At 46.3% G+C, this 16698-nt stretch overlaps 1 protein-coding gene across 1 annotated transcript; it reads right to left on the reverse strand.

Moving 5' to 3' along the window:
- Window positions 1-13413: 13413 nt before the first annotated feature.
- Window positions 13414-14361, reverse strand: LOC119941468 (olfactory receptor 2T1-like). The gene has a single exon (XM_038761927.1). The coding sequence runs from the start codon at window positions 14359-14361 to the stop codon at window positions 13414-13416; it is 948 nt and encodes a 315-aa protein (XP_038617855.1).
- Window positions 14362-16698: the final 2337 nt, after the last annotated feature.

The raw sequence follows: 16698 nt of genomic DNA on the forward strand, positions 1-16698 counted from the left end.
TACCCTGCTCGTTCAAGCTCTCATCCTATCCCGTCTGGACTACTGCATCAGCCTTCTCTCGGAGCTCCCATCCTCGTGTCTCTCCCCACTTCAAACCTTACTTCATGCTGTTGCCCGGATTGTCTTTGTCCAGAAACGCTCTGGGCACGTTACTCCGCTCCTCAAAAATCTCCAGTGGCTACCAATCAATCTGCTCATCAGGCAGAAACTATTCACCCTGGGCTTCAAGGCTCTCCATCACCTCGCCCCCTCCTATCTCACCTCCCTTCTCTCCTTTTACAGCCCACCCTGCACCCTCCGCTCCTCTGCTGCTAATCTCCTCACCGTACCTCCTTCTCGCCTGTCCTGCCATCGACCCCAGGCCCACATCATCCCTCGGGCCTGGAATGCCCTCTCTCTGCCCATCCGCCAAGCTTGCTCTCTTCCTCCCTTCAAGGTCCTACTGAGAACTCACCTCCTCCAGAAGGCCTTCCCAGACTGAGCCCCTTCCTTCCTCTCCCCCTCGTCCTCCTCTCCATCCCCCCATTTTACCTCCTTCCCTTCCCCACAGCACCTATGTATATGTATATATGTTTGTACACATTTATTACTCTATTTATTTATGTATTTATTTTACTCTTACACATCTATTCTATTTATTTTATATTTTTAGTATGTTTGGTTTTGTTCTCTGTCTCCCCCTTTTAGACTGTGAGCCCACTGTTGGGTAGGGATTGTCTCTATATGTTGCCAATTTGTACTTCCCAAGCGCTTAGTACAATGCTCTGCACACAGTAAGCGCTCAATAAATACGATTGATTGATTGATTGACAGGCGCGAACGAGGCACGGTGAGGAGATTAGCGGCAGAAGAGCGGAGGGTGCGGGCTGGGCTGTAGAAGTAGAGAAGGGAGGCGAGGTAGGAGGGGGCGAGGTGATGGAGAGCCTTGAAGCCGAGGGTGAGGAGTTTCTGCCTGATGTGCAGATTGATTGGTAGCCACTGGAGATTTTTGAGGAGGGGAGTAACGTGCCCAGAGCTTTTCTGGACAAAGACAATCCGGGCAACAGCATGAAGTAAGGTTTGAAGTGGGGAGAGACACGAGGATGGGAGCTCTGAGAGAAGGCTGATGCAGTAGTCCAGACGGGATAGGATGAGAGCTTGAACGAGCAGGGTAGTTGCTTGGATGGAGATGAATGGGCACATCTTGGCAATATTGCGGAGTTGAGACCGGCAGGTTTTGGTGATGGCTTGGATGTGAGGGGTGAACGAGAGAGCGGAGTCGAGGATGACACCAAGGTTGCGGGCTTGTGAGACGGGAAGGATGGTAGTGCCGTCAACAGAGATGGGAAAGTCAGGGAGAGGGCAGTGTTTGGGAGGGAAAACAAGGACTGCATTCTTGGACATGTTGAGTTTTAGGTGGAGGTCAGACATCCAGATGGAGATGTCCTGAAGGCAGGAAGAGATGCTAGCCTGGAGGGAGGGAGAGAGAGCAGGGGCAGAGATGTAGATTTGGGTGTCATCACAGTAGAGATGATAGTTGAAGCGAGTCTATTGTGTAAAGACCACTGCAATAAGTGCTTGGAGGAATACAAGAGCGTTAGAAATGATCCCTGCCGAGAATGGGCTTAGAGTCTATTGTGTGCAGAGCGCCGTACTTAATACCTGGGAAAGAGTTAGCAGACATGATCCCTTCTCTCCATGAGTTCACAGTAAACTATGCATAAAGCACTACACTGAGGGCTGCGGAGAGTTCAAGAGAGTAAACATCTCTTCTCTCAAGACACTGAAAGCCTATGGTATACCGAGCACTGTCCTAAGCCCTTGAGAGAGAACAATAATTTTAGGTGGGATTGTCTCTGTTTCCGAATTGAACTTTTCAAACGCTTACTACAGTGCTCTGTACACAGTAAGCACTCAATAAATATGAACGAATATGAATGAATGATCCCTGCTCTCGGCGAGTTTTACAGTCACAATTAGGTTACAGTCTAGATTGGGAGAGAGACATTAATCAAGCAATCAATAAATCGATCATTGGTATTTATTTGTGCTCACTGTTGGCAGAATACTGTACTAAATGCTTGGGAGAGTACAATACAACGGAGTTGGTAGACTTGTATTCTGCCCAAAACAAGCTCGCAATTGAGAGGGGAGATGTACATTAATCAATTAATCGGTGGTATTTATTGAGGGCTTACTGTGTGCAGAACACTGAACTAAGTGCTTGGGGAATACAATGTTACAGAGTTGGTAGGCACGATCCCTGCCTACAGCAGGAAAGTCTCTGCCAGGTCTTCCCAGATTCCCTTACCTCCCTAATAATAATAATAATAATATAATTACGGAATTTCTTAAGCACCTACTATCTACCAAACACTTCTCTGACCGCTGGGCTATTCATTCAATCGTTTTGAATCTCCTCACTGTACCTCGCTCTCGCCTGTCCCGCCATCGACCCCCGGCCCACGTCATCCCCCGGGCCTGGAATGCCCTCCCTCTGCCCATCCGCCAAGCTAGCTCTCTTCCTCCCTTCAAGGCCCTGCTGAGAGCTCACCTCCTCCAGGAGGCCTTCCCAGACTGAGCCCCTTCTTTCCTCTCCCCCTCGTCCCCCTCTCCATCCCCGTCTTACCTCCTTCCCTTCCCCACAGCACCTGTATATATGTATATATGGTTGTACATATTTATTACTCTGTTTATTTATTTATTTATTTATTTTACTTGTACATTTCTATCCTACTTATTTTATTTTGTTGGTATGTTTGGTTCTGTTCTCTGTCTCCCCCTTTTAGACTGTGAGCCCACTGTTGGGTAGGGACTGTCTCTATGTGATGCCAATTTGTACTTCCCAAGCGCTTAGTACAGTGCTCTGCACATAGTAAGCGCTCAATAAATGCGATTGATTGATTGATTGATTGATTGATTTTTGTTGAACACTTACTGTGTTCAGAGCACAGAGCACAAAGTAGATACAAGGTAATCAGGTTGTCCCACGTGGGGATCCCAGTCCTAGTTCCCATTTTACAGATGAAGTCACTGAAGCACAGAGAAATGAAGTGACTTGCCCAAAGTCACACAGCTGAGAAGCAGAGGAGACGGGATTAGAAGCCACAACTCCCAAGCCCGGGCTCTTTCCCATAATCCACACTGCTTCTCTAAGCAACCCGATTCCCTCTGGACACATGTCCTGAGGTCTGACCGCAATTTCTTCCACAGCAGCCACTGATGGAGAAACCTGGTCTCGCGTAAGCGTGGACCTGGGAGTCAGAGGACCTGTGTTCTCTACTTCAGCTCTGGTCGTGCCTGCTTCATGACCTTGGAAAGGTCACTTAACCTAAAACTCAACGTGTCCAAGACTGAACTCCTTGTCTTCCCTCCCAAACACTGACCTCTCCCTGACTTTCCCATCTCTGTTGACGGCACTACCATCCTTCCCGTCTCACAAGCCCGCAACCTTGGTGTCATCCTCGACTCCGCTCTCTCGTTCACCCCTCACATCCAAGCCATCACCAAAACCTGCCGGTCTCAGCTCCGGAATATTGCCATGATCCGCCCTTTCCTCTCCATCCAAACCGCTACTCTGCTCGTTCAGGCTCTTATCCTATCCCATCTGGACTATTGTATCAGCCTCCTCTCCGACCTCCCATCCTCCTATCTCTCCCCAATTCAATCCATACTTCACGCCACTGTCCGGATTGTCTTTGTCCAGAAACGCTCTGGGCATGTTACTCCCATCCTCAAAAATCTCCAGTGGCTACCAATCAACCTACGCATCAGGCAGAAACTCCTTACCCTCGGCTTCAAGGCTCTCCATCACCTCGCCCCATCCTACCTTACCTCCCTTCTCTCCTTATACAGCCCAGCCCGCACCCTTCGCTCCTCTGCCGCCAATCTCCTCACCGTGCCTCGTTCCCGCCTGTCCCGCCGTCGACCCCCGGCCCACGTCATCCCCCTGGCCTGGAGTGCCCTCCCTCCGCACATCTGCCAGGCTAGCTCTCTTCCTCCCTTCAAGGCCTTATTTAGAGCTCACCTCCTCCAGAAGGCCTTCCCAGACTGAGCCCCCTCCTTCCTCTCCCCCTCTCCCCCGTCCATCCTCCCCGTCTTACCTCCTTCCCTTCCCCACAGCACCTGTATATATGTATATATGTTTGTACGTATTTATTACTCTATTTATTTATTTATTTTACTTGTACATATCTATTCTATTTATTTAATTTTGTTAATATGTTTTGTTTTGTTTTCTGTCCCCCCCTTCTAGACTGTGAGCCCACTGTTGGGTAGGGACCGTCTCTATGTGTTGCCAACTTGTACTTCCCAAGCGCTTAGTACAGTGCTTTGCACACAGTAAGCGCTCAGTAAATATGATTGATTTATTGATTGATTTATTAACTGCTCTGAGCCCCAGTTTCCTCGCCTGCAAAATGGGGATTCATTCAACACAGGTCCTCCCTCCTTCTTAGAGTGTGACTAAGAATCCTATTTGGACTCTGAGCCACATCTGGATCTTAATAATCTTGTATATGCCCCTGAGCTCTGTATAGTTCTCGACAAAGAGTGAAAGCCTAACAAATATCATTATTATTAGAGCAGCCAGAACCTGCTCTTCCTCTAGACTGTAAGGTCGCTGTGGAAAGGGAAGGTGTCTATTATTATACTGTACTCTCTTCAGCACTTAGTACACTGCTCTGCCCTCAGTAAATGCTCAATAAATACGAACGAATGTACCAAGCGCTCAATACATACTTTTGACTTACTGTCTGACTTGCGATCCTCATAATTTGCTCCCGATTTTATCATCATGAATAAATCATCCCCGGGTTAATTCTCCCTGGTCGGTATCCCACAGCCAAATTTGAAGCCGATATACCTGATACAGATTTGAGTAGGATTCAAAAGCTGTGTGGCTTAGTGGAAAGATCACTGGCCTGGGAGTCAGAGGTCCTGGGTTCTAATCCCGGATCCACCACTTGTCTTCTGTGTGACCTTGGGCAAGTCACTTAACTTCTCAGTGCCTGAGTTACCTCATCTGTAAAATGGGGATTATGAGTGTGAGCCCCTTGTGGGACAGTGACTATGTCCAACCTGGTTACCATGTATCTACCCCAGCATTTAGAAAAATGCTTGGAATGTAATAATAATAATAACAACAATAGCTTTTGTTAAGCTTTTACTATATGCCAAGTACTCTTCTAAGAGCTGGGGTAGATACAAGATAATTAGATTGTTCCATGTGGGACTCAAAGTCTTAATCCCTATTTTGCAGATGAGAGAACTGAAGCCCAGAGAAGTTAAGTGATTTACGCAAGGTCACACAGCAGACAAGTGGCCTGTCTGGGATTAGAACCCGTGACCTCTGACTCCAAGCCCGTGCTCTTTCCACTAAACCACGTTGTAAGCACTTAGTCATCTGGCTCCCATAGCCAGAAGCCCGACACCATCTAGACGCACCTCCTCTAGTTCTTGAGGACCGGGTAGCACAGAGGGTGGCCGATAGCCACATATCGGTCGTAGGCCATGGGGCTCAGCGGGAAGCACTGGACTCCCAGCAGGGTCAAAGTACAGGAACATCTGAGCTGTACATCTGTCAGAAGGAAATGATCTTCTGTCCAGTCAACTGGTCCACCATCATCTTGGGCACAGTTGTGCAGAAGAACATGGTATCCATGAAGAAGAGGTGACTGAGCAGGACGTACATAGGGGTCTGTATCTGGGGGTCATGTGGATGAGGACAATCATGGCGAATTTCTGGGCAGGACAACGACAGAGGTGATGCTAATCAGGGTGGATAGGATGGTGGGGAGTCTGTCTTTGTTGTTGAGGCGCCCCGCCAGGAAGAAATCTTTCTGGTACTCTTCAGTCCATTTTCCCATTGCTCAGTCTTAACAAAGTCCAAAGGGAGAGAAAGGACGCAAGAATATCATTATTAGTAGTAGTGGAAGAAAAGTAGTAGGAGAAGGAGTAGGAGAAGGAGAAGGATTAATAGCAGTAGCAGCAGCAGCAGCAGTAGTAGTAGTAGCAGTAGTATATTTGTTAAGCATTTATTTTGTGTCAAGTACTGTTCTAAGTGCGGGGTATATACAAGTTAATCAGGACGGACATAGTTCTTGTTCCACGTGGTGCTCACGATGTAAGTAGGAGGGAGAACGGTAATTGAATCCACACTTTAAACTTGAGGTAACTGAGGTACAGAGAAGTGAAGTGACTTCTGCCCAAGTTCACCCAGCAGACAAGTGCAGGGCAGGGATTAGAACCCAGGTTCTCTGATTCCCAGGCCCAGGCTCTTTTCACTAGGCCATGGTGCTTCAAAGAGTTCGAGAGATGTTGGATGGATAGATGAATAGATAGATAGACGTTAGATAAGTATGGATAAGTAGGTCGATAGATTGATAGAAATATAGAGCAATCTATATAGCTGTCGTCACTTTGGCAGTAAATAGACTGATGGATATATAAAGATATATGTCTTATTGATATCTATGTAGATGTTTATATAGAGAGGTAGATTTATAGGAATTTTATAGAGATAAACAGAGTATATGCACGTATATCCTTGAGGACAGGTATCATTTCTACCACCTTTATTGTATTGTACTTTCCCAAATGCTTTGTACAGTGCTCTGCACATAATAAGTGTTCAATAAGTACTATTGATTGTTTTATTGATGTATATATGGATCTAGATGGCTAAAAGGACCACAGGTAGAGCTACGCAGAAAGAACTATAGTCATGCATAGGATTTGTATATATGGGAATAGATATCTAAAGTCTATAAACATACCTCCTCATTCTTCATGTTCAAAGATGACTTCGTTGCGAGTGAGATTTTCCCATCAAGACACACATAAACTCCTTATTTCCAAACTGACCTTTCTATCATTTCTTGCTGTCATCTTGCCCAACCCCAATCTGCTGTTCATTCCCTTTCTCCTTCCTGGAGCTCCTTCTCCCTTCATCTCACTGACCACTGGCCTTCCCTTATTCAAAGTAGGAGGGAAAAAAGCAGGACCTGGGAGTCAGCAGGATTTGGGTTCTAATCCCAGCTCCACCACCTGTCTGCTGTGTGATCTTGGACAAACCACTGAACATCTCTTTGCCTTAGTTTCCTCACCTGTAAAATCGGGATTAAGACTGTGAGCCCCATGAAGGACAGGGTCTGTGTCCAACCCTATTGGCTAGTACCTACCCCAGCGTTTGGTTCAGTGCCTGGTTAATAGTAAGGGCTTAACAATTGCCATAAAAACCAAAAGAGAAACCAGACGATGAATCTCCACTTGATTGATGCCCCGACCCCCACCCACTATTCCGTGTTCTGGTTCTTAGTATACGGTCCTAGAATGCTGTCTCATCCCTCTGGACGAGCAGACCATTTTCCCAGGGTGTCTTTCTGATTGGGAAGAGTACCCACTTCGCAACCATGTAGTGTAGACTTGCTATGGGTTGCTTATACGAAGCCACTTGTCTCAGTGGAAAGATCCCGGGCTTTGGAGTCAGAGGTCATGGGTTCAAATCCCGGCTCCTACAATTGTCAGCTGTATGACTTTGGGCATGTCACTTAACTTCTCTGTGCCTCTGTTACCTCATCTGTAAAATGGGGATTAAGACTGTGAGCCCCCAGTGGGACAACCAGATCACCTTGTAGCCTCCCCAGCGCTAAGAACAGTGCTTTGCACATAGTAAGCGCCTAATGAATGCCATCATCATCATCATCCCAGGATGTAGCTATTAACAACAGATAGCGATCTCATTGTCTTCGGCTCCTAGTCTATATAACCCCGCCCACAGCGCCGGAGGGTTGTGGTGTGCTGTACGGGGCCCTGTTGCCACTCAGGGTCGGTCTGTGAGTATACATCCCCACAGTAAACCTTTATAACTCAGCAAACCGGAACGGTCTGCCTCCTTCTTCGGAATTCCTGGGTCGTCCCGTTACGAAACGATGGCATCTGGCGGGATTTGCCAGAACAACAGATAAGGCACCGTGAAGTGAAGCAGCTTGCCCAAAGTCACACAGCAGACAGTGACAGACTAGGGATTGGAACCCAGGCCTCCTGACTTCCGTGTTCATGGTCTTGCCGTTGGACGATGCGGCTTCTTGTGGCCTAGTTTATGGTATATAGTAAAATCTTAACATTTATCATCATTAGTCACATTATTCCTCCTGCATTATTCATTCATTTATTCGATTATATTTATCGAGTGCTTACTGTGTGCAGAGCACTATACTAAGCGCTTGGAATATACAATTCGGCAACAGATACAATCCATACTCAACAACGGGCTCACAGTCTAGAAGAGGGGAGACGCACAGACACGAGTCAGTACAGAAATCTGCACTGCAGTAGGGACCAATTATTCACCCCGATTCCACGGCTCTGGGAGGCCGAACAAGACTAATCACAGGCTCAGGGAGGGAGGTCATTAAATGTTTGCATCGTTTCTCAAAACCCACTGGGCATTTGGACGGAATCAAATCTGTAATAGAAGGTACAAGCAAAAGTTTTTTAAAAAAATTTGGAATAATAAATATGGATTAATTAACGTTTGTCTGCTGCATGTCTTTATGCAAGTCACTTCACTTCTCTGTGCCTCGGTTACCTCACGTGAAAAATGGGTGTTGACTGTGAGCCCCATATGGGACTGATACTGCGTCCAAACTGATTATCTATCCCAGCGTTTAGTACAGTGCCTGGCACATAGTAAGCACTCCACAAATACCATAAAAAAAATGAAAAGGTCTCAGCCTGCGATTGTGTCTCTTTTGGGGCGCTAAGAAGGCTGGTGAATTTCCTTTAGAGATGTTGGTTTAAAAATGGAGAAATTCTTATTTGTAATTATTTCTGGGCTTTCCTGCATGGAAAACGAATTATTTTCATTACAATTGCTATTATTATGATTGTTATTAGATGGGCATGAATCAGGTGGGAATTGATTATTCATGGAGACCTGGGTAGACCTGTGAACCTGGGGAAGTGTGTATGTAATCACTTTCTTAATCAGTGGTACTTATTGAGCACTTTCTGTGGAGATGGAAGGGTGTCGCACAGACTCCATTAGCCTCCACCCTGCTACTTTCACCCTCCCCACCCATTCCCTACCAACTCCTCCCGCGTCACATGTTCCTCTCTGATTCTCCTTCCCCCATTCCTGGTCCTTCTGCTCACACTTTCAAACAATCAATCGTATTTATAGAGCGCTTACTTTGTGCAGAGCACTGTATTAAGCGCTTGGGAAGTACAAGTTGGCAACATATAGACACGGTCCCTACCCAACAGTGGGCTCACAGTCTAGAAGGGGGAGACAGAGAACAAAACAAAACATATTAACAAAATAAAATAAGCGGTCAGGATATATATACATATAGATATCACTGATTGACGGAGCTGACCCCCATGTCGCTCTGCTGATTCAAATTACAGCCCATGACTAAACACGGTTGAGGCCAGGCAGGAGCCGGAGCCGGGACTGTTGATCTATTTTTAAGACGACCGCTCTGGCCAAGAGCTCGGAGAAGAGGTGGCATTCGATTTCAATCGTGAAATGTCCGGAGCCACAGAGATTTTGTGTACTGTACTGTACTGGCTCTAGAGTTTCTCCTCTAGACTGTACGCTCGTTTTGTGCAGGAAATGCATCTGTTTATTGTTATATTGTACTCTCCCAAGTGTTTAGTATAGTGCTCTGCACACAGTAAGCGCTCACTAAATGCGACTGACTGACTTCACCTCCCCACAACAATTCAGTTAGTTACACACCTGCAACAATGCGACAGTTAGTCAATGTCTGCATTAAATCCCGACTCCATTGTCAGCTGTGTGACTTGGGGCAAGTCACTTCACTTCTCTGGGCTTCAGTTCTCTCATCTGGAAATGGGGATGAAGACTGTGAGCCCCCCGTGGGACAACCTGATCAGCTTGTAACCTCCTCAGTGCTCAGAACAGTGCTTCACCTCTCTGGGCCTCAGTTCCCTCATCTGTAAAATGGGGATGGAGACTGTGAGCCCCCCGTGGGACAACCTGATCACCTTGTAACCTCCCCGGTGCTCAGAACAGTGCTTTGCACATAGTAAGCGCTTAACAAATACTAACATTATTATACTTTCCCACAGCGATCTCACTTAACTTCTCTGTGCCTCAGCTACCTCATCTGTAAAATGGGGATTAAAATTGTGAGCCCACCGTGGGACAACCCGATCACCTTGTAACCTCCCCAGCGCTTAGAACAGTGCTTTGCACATAGTAAGCACTCAACAAATGTCATCATTATTCCTCTCCCAGCATAACCATCAGAAAGAGCCCAGGCCTGGGAGTCAGAAGACCTGGGTTCTAATCCTGGGTCTACCACTTGTCTGCTGGGTGACCTAGGGCAAGTCACTTAGCTTATCTGTGCCTCAGTTTCCTTATCTGTAAAATGGATATTGAATTCCTGTTCTGTCTCTCCCTATCTCACTGTCAGCCCCTTTTGGGACAGGGATTGTATCTCGACGGATAGCCTTGTCTCTGCTACAGTGCTTGGCACACCTGGCACATCATTATCCCTATTAGAGTACCTGAGCTCTCCTCTGTTATTGAGCAATTCCATTCATAAGGGAGAAATAGTACTTCTCGTGATGATAATGATGTTGTGGAATGGTTTAAGTACTGGACCTGAAAGAAATCTCCAGAGATCGTCTTGTCCAGCCCCCAGTCTTCATTAATTGAAAAAAAGAGAATCAGCACTGCCTGGTGGAAAGAGCCCGGGACTGGACGTCAGAAGACCTGGGTTCTGACTCTTCACTGCTATGTGACTTGGACAAGTCCCTTCCCTTCTCTGTGGGTCAGTTCCCTCAGTTGCAAAATGGGGATTCACTACCTGCTTTCCCTCCTATTTAAATTGTGAGCCCCAGACGAATTAACTCCTGTTTACTCTAGGGTTTAGGACAGTGTTTGACATATAGTAAGTGCTTAACAAATACAATAAGAATGATAGTTGTAATAATGATAATAATAATAATACTTACTTTCAGCAGCAATTACCAATGATTCTACTGATACTTTTGTTTAAGAAGTTCTTCTGTATGTCTAACCCTATCCTCTTTTTGGCTGCGGCTGAGAGAAGCGGCATGGTCTAGTGGCAATAGCACGGGCTTGGGAGTGAGAAGACATGGTTTCTAATCTCGGCTTTGCCACCTATCTGTTGTGTGACTTTGGGCAATTCACTTCCCTTCTCTATGGCTCAGTAACCTCATCTGTAAAATGGGGACAAGACTGGGTTGGACTGGGTCCAAACTTATTATATAGTATCTACCTCAGTGCTTGATGCCTAGTAAGTGCATAACAAACACCACGATTATTATAATTATTATTCTCATTATCAACTACCCCACACTTAGACCAGTGCCTGGCACCCAGGAAGCGCTTAAAATAGCACTATTATTATTATTATTATTGATATTATTATTATCATCATCATTATTAACCACCCCATACTTAGGACAGTGCCTGGCACCTAGCAAGCACTTAACAAATACCACAGTTATTATTGTTATTAACATCATCTACCCAACACTTAGGACAGTGCCTGGCAGTCATTAAGTGTTAAACAAATTTCACAATTATCATTATTATCATTAATAACTATCACATACTTAGGACTGCTTCTGGCACCCAGTAAGCACTTAATAAATACCAACGTTATTATTATTATAAACACCATCTAATTCAGCACTCAGTACAGTGCCAGCCACACAGTAAGCCTTTAACAAATACCACAATTGTTATTATCATTATCATCTAGGGTCTACGCCTGGTACATTTTAAACACTTTACATATATCATAAAAAAGAGAGAGTAAAAAGAGCACATCTATTTCCATCCCAAACCTTCCTGGCAATATGCCTACATCTTCCTGGACAGAGATTGATCGGAGGCAGAGGCCTATTGACATCAAACATCCCTGACAGCTCCAGAGGGTGAGAAGTAAGTGAGCAGACTAAAAGGTGGCCCAGCTGAACCTTGGCATCCTGGCTGGGTTTGCCTCAGCGTCTCCCATTAGTTTAAGGTAGCGACGTCGACTCGACCTGAATCCCCTGAGAGCCCCAGATACCAGGTCTATGACTGAACCTCTCCGATGTTCTTGGTTTCCTGGAAGGAAACCAACATAGGGTAATGCGTTTAATAATTGCGTTATTTGTTAAGCGCTCACTGTCTGCCCAGCACAGTCTAGGTGCTTGGCGTAGTTACAAGGTAATTAGATTGGACCCAGTCCCTGTCCTTTATGGGGATCACAGTCTTAATCCCCATTTTACAGATGAGGGAACTGAGGCAGGGAGAAGTTAAGTGACCTGCCCCAGGTCACACAAAAGGCATGTGGAGAAGCCGGATTTAGAAACCAAATCTTCTGACTCCCAGGCCCATGCTCTTTCCACTGGGCCATGCTGTTTCAGTTAAGTGCCCAGCATTGAACTATCCATCAGTCAAAAAAGTCAGTCATCAATACGTGTGTCGAACTCCTACCTTATTAATCAGTCAATCAATCAAAAGTATGTCCTGAATGACTACAGCATGAGAAAGGAATTTCGGGGCTACAACAGCTGATCAAGAGAAGCAGCATGACAGAATGGAGAGAGCATGACCCTGGGAGTCAGACGGTCATGGATTCTAATTCCTGCTCTGCCATTTGTCTGCTGTGTGACCGTGGGCAAGTGACGTCACCTCTCTGTGCTTCAGTTCCCAGATATGTAAAATGGGTATTGAGACTGTGAATCCCACGTAGGACAGGTACTCTGTGCAATCTGGTTTGCTTGTATCCACCCCAGCGCTTAGGACAGTGCTTGGCATAGAGTGGGCCCTTAACAAATACGATTATTATAATTATTATCATCATTATTATTATTATCATTATTATTATGGTCTGTAGACTTCGTGGCCAACGTAGATTCCACAATCCGTGGTGACTCAGGTGCTCCGGGATGAGAGGAATCCACATGTTCTGAGCTGCGATTAGCGAGTTATTAAAGCGTCGAGCCCATGTCAGTGGGCGAGGGTTAGTAAGTGCTTAGTGGATGATGTGGGGGAAGTTGACGCCTCGTTATCTCCTGGTTGAGTCGTTGTCCTGTTCTTTGGCGGGGGTCCGGATCAGGTGTGGAAAGAGGTGTCGGGTGTAATAATAATGATGGCAATTGTTAAGCGCTTACTATGTGCCAAGCACTGTTCTAAGGGCTGGGGTAGATACAAGCTAATTAGGTTGTCCAATGTGGGACTCACAATCTTTATTCCCTTTTTAAAGATCAGGGAACTGAGGGCCAGAGAAGTTAAGTGACTTACCCAAGGTCACACTTGGCTGGGCCTGGATTAGAGCCATGACTTCTGACTCCCAGGCCCGTGCTCTTTCCACTATGCCACGCTGTAAGCAATCAACAAGTATCATTATTACTATTATTATTATTCGAAGGCCCAGGTTGGGATCACAGTCTCTGTAAAGAAGTGCATCTCTGCAACACTTTCCAAAGAGCCCCTGTCACTTGTTTATTGCGGAGGCCGTAGATCACAGGGTTTAGTGCAGGCGTTAGGATGGTGTAGAAGACAGACACCACCCTATCCTGCCCGGGAGCGTGGTAGGAGTTGGGGAGCATGTAGGTGAAGAGGGCCGCCCCGTAGAAAAGGCTGACCACAATCAGGTGGGAAGAGCAGGTGGCCAAGGCCTTCTTCCGGGCATGAGCCGAGCGCATGCCCAGCACGACGGCTGCGATCCGGCCGTAGGAGAAGGCAATGAGGGCGAAGGGTACCAAGAGCATCAAGACACAGCAGACATACATCACCGACTCGTAGAACGAAGTGTCGACGCAGGAGAGCTTCAGCAGGGCAGGGACCTCGCAGAAGAAACTGTCTATAACTCTTGACCCACAGAATGGGAAGCTCATGGTTATGGGGGTGAGCAGGAATCCTTCTGTGGCTCCCAAGAACCAGGAGCCTGCCGCCATTTGGATGCACTTCCTCCGGCTCATGAGGACCGGGTAGCGCAGAGGGTGGCCGATGGCCACATATCGGTCGTAGGCCATGAGGCCCAGGAGGAAGCATTCGGCTCCCAGCAGGGTCAGATACAGGAAGATCTGAGCCGTACACCCCGAGAAGGAAATGGTCTTCTGCCCGGTCAACTGGTCCACAAGCATCTTGGGCACGGTTGTGCAGATGTACATGGCGTCCATGAGGGAGAGGTGACTGAGCAGGAAATACATGGGGGTGTGGAGCTGGGAGTCGATGTAGATGAGGAACATCATGGTGGAATTTCCAATCAGAGCCACGACGAAGGTGATGCTAATCAAGGTGGAGAGGATGGTGGGGAGTTTGCCATTATTCCTGAGGAGTCCCACCAGGATGAAATCTGTCTGGAGGGCTTGAGTCCAGTTCCCCATTGCGCAAATGCCATAGATGAGAGAAAGGACACAAGAATATCATTATTAGTAGTAGTAGAGGGAGGAGTAGGAGGAGAAGGAGGAGTAATAGCAGTAGCAGTAGCAGCAGCAGCAGCAGCAGCAGCAGCAGTAGTAGTAGCAGTAGTAGTAGTAGTAGTAGTAGTAGCAGTAGTAGTAGTAGTAGTAGTAGTAGTAGTAGTATATGTGTGAAAGGCTTACTGTGTTTCAAGTACAGTTTCAAGTGCTGGAGTAGATACAATTTAATCAGGCCGAGCACAATTCTTGTTCTATGTGGTGCTCACGGTTTAAGTAGGAGAATACACAACAGAACAGAAATTGAATCCACATTTTACAGTTGAGGAAACTGAGGTGCCGACAAGTGAAGTGACTTCTGTCCAAGGTCAGCCAGCAGACCAGGGGCAGAGCTGGGATTAGAAGCCAGGTCTTCTGATTCCCAGGTCCCGGCTCTTTTCACTAAACCATGCTACTCCTTTGAGAGGTGATAAATGGATGGATGGATGACTATTTGGATAATAGATAGACGTTAGATAGATATACGGATAAATATGTCGATAGATTGATAGATAGAAATACAGAGCAATCTATATAGCTGTGGCGACTTTGGCAGTAAATAGATGGATGGATATTTAAGATACATGTCTTATTGATACCTATATGGATGTTGATATATAGAGATATATTCCTAGGAATTCCTAGGTACTGCATCAGCTTTTTCTCTGATTTCCCATCCTCGTGTCTCTCCCCACTTCAATCCATACTTCATGCTGCTGCCTGGATTGTCTTTGTCCAGAAACGTTCTGGGCATGTTACTCCCCTCCTCAAAAATTTCCAGTGGCTACCAATCAATCTGCGCATCAGGCAGAAACTCCTTACCCTGGGCTTCAAGGCTCTCCCTCACCTCGCCCCCTCCTACCTCACCTCCCTTCTCTCCTTTTACAGCCCTCCCCCGCACCCACCGCTCATCTGCCGCTAATCTCCTCACCGTACCTCGTTCTCACCTGTCCCGCCATCGACCCCCGGCCCACGTCATCCCCAGGGCCTGGAATGCCCTCCCTCTGCCCATCCGCCAAGCTAGCTCTCTTTCTCCCTTCAAGGCCCTACTGAGAGCTCACCTCCTCCAGGAGGCCTTCCCAGACTGAGCCCCTTCCTTCCTCTCCCCCTTGTCCCCCTCTCTATCCCCCCCGTCTTACCTCCTTCCCTTCCCCACCGCACCTGTATATATGTGTATATGTTTGTACATATTTGTTACTCTATTTATTTATCTTACTTGTACATATCTATTCTATTTATTTTATTTCGTTAGTATGTTTGGTTTTGTTGTCTGTTTCCCCCTTTTAGACTGTTGGGTAGGGACTGTCTTTATATATTGCCAACTTGTACTTCCCAAGCGCTTAGTACAGTGCTCTGCACACAGTAAGCGCTCAATAAATATGATTGATTTATTGATTGATTGATTGAATTTGTATAGAGATAGAGTATATTTATGTATATCCTTAAGGGCTGGGATCGTATCTACGAACCTTATTGTGTAGTACTCTCCCAAATGCTTTGTTCGGTGCTCTGCACATAATAAATGCTCAATAAATTCCATTGATTGATTAATTGATTTATATATGGATCTTTTAATGGCTAATAGGACGACAGATAGAGCTACAGAGAGAGAAATATAGCAATACGTAGCATGTGTAGAAGAAATTTGGAGAAGCAGCGTGGCTCAGTGGAAAGAGCACGGGCTTTGGAGCCAGAGGTCATGAGTTCAAATCCCAGCTCCGCCAATTGCCAGCTATGTGACTTTGGGCAAGTCACTTAACTTCTCTGTGCCTCAGTTACCTCATCTGTAAAATGGGGATGAAGACTGTGAGCTCCCCGTGGGACAACCTGTTCACTATGTAACCTCCCCAGCGCTTAGAACAGTGCTTTGCAAATAGTAAGCGCTTAATAAATGCTATCATTATTATTATTATTTGTATATATGTGAATAGATATCTATATTCCATAAATATACCTCTTCACTCCGTATGTTCAAATATGACTTTGTTGTAAGTGAGATTTCCTCATCAAGAAACATAAACTCCTTATTCCCACATTGACCTTGCTGTGATCTCGCCCAAACTCAATCTGTTGTTCATTCCCTTTACCCTTCCTGGAGCTCATTCTCACTTCATCTCACTGACTACTGGCCTTCCCATCTTCAAAATAGGAAGGAAAAAGTGGGGCCTGGGAGTCAGCAGGATTTGGGTTCTAATCCCAGCTCCACCACTTGCTTGCTGTGTGATTTTGGGCAAACCACTGAACTTCTCTGGGCCTCAATTTCCT

This window comes from Tachyglossus aculeatus, chromosome 20 (genome assembly GCF_015852505.1).
Source record: "Tachyglossus aculeatus isolate mTacAcu1 chromosome 20, mTacAcu1.pri, whole genome shotgun sequence".
Lineage (NCBI taxonomy): Eukaryota > Metazoa > Chordata > Mammalia > Monotremata > Tachyglossidae > Tachyglossus > Tachyglossus aculeatus.

Coding starts and splice junctions, on each gene's coding strand:
- LOC119941468 (XM_038761927.1), bottom strand. CDS start 14,361: ATGGGGAACTGGACTCAAGCCCTCCAGACAGATTTCATCCTGGTGGGA.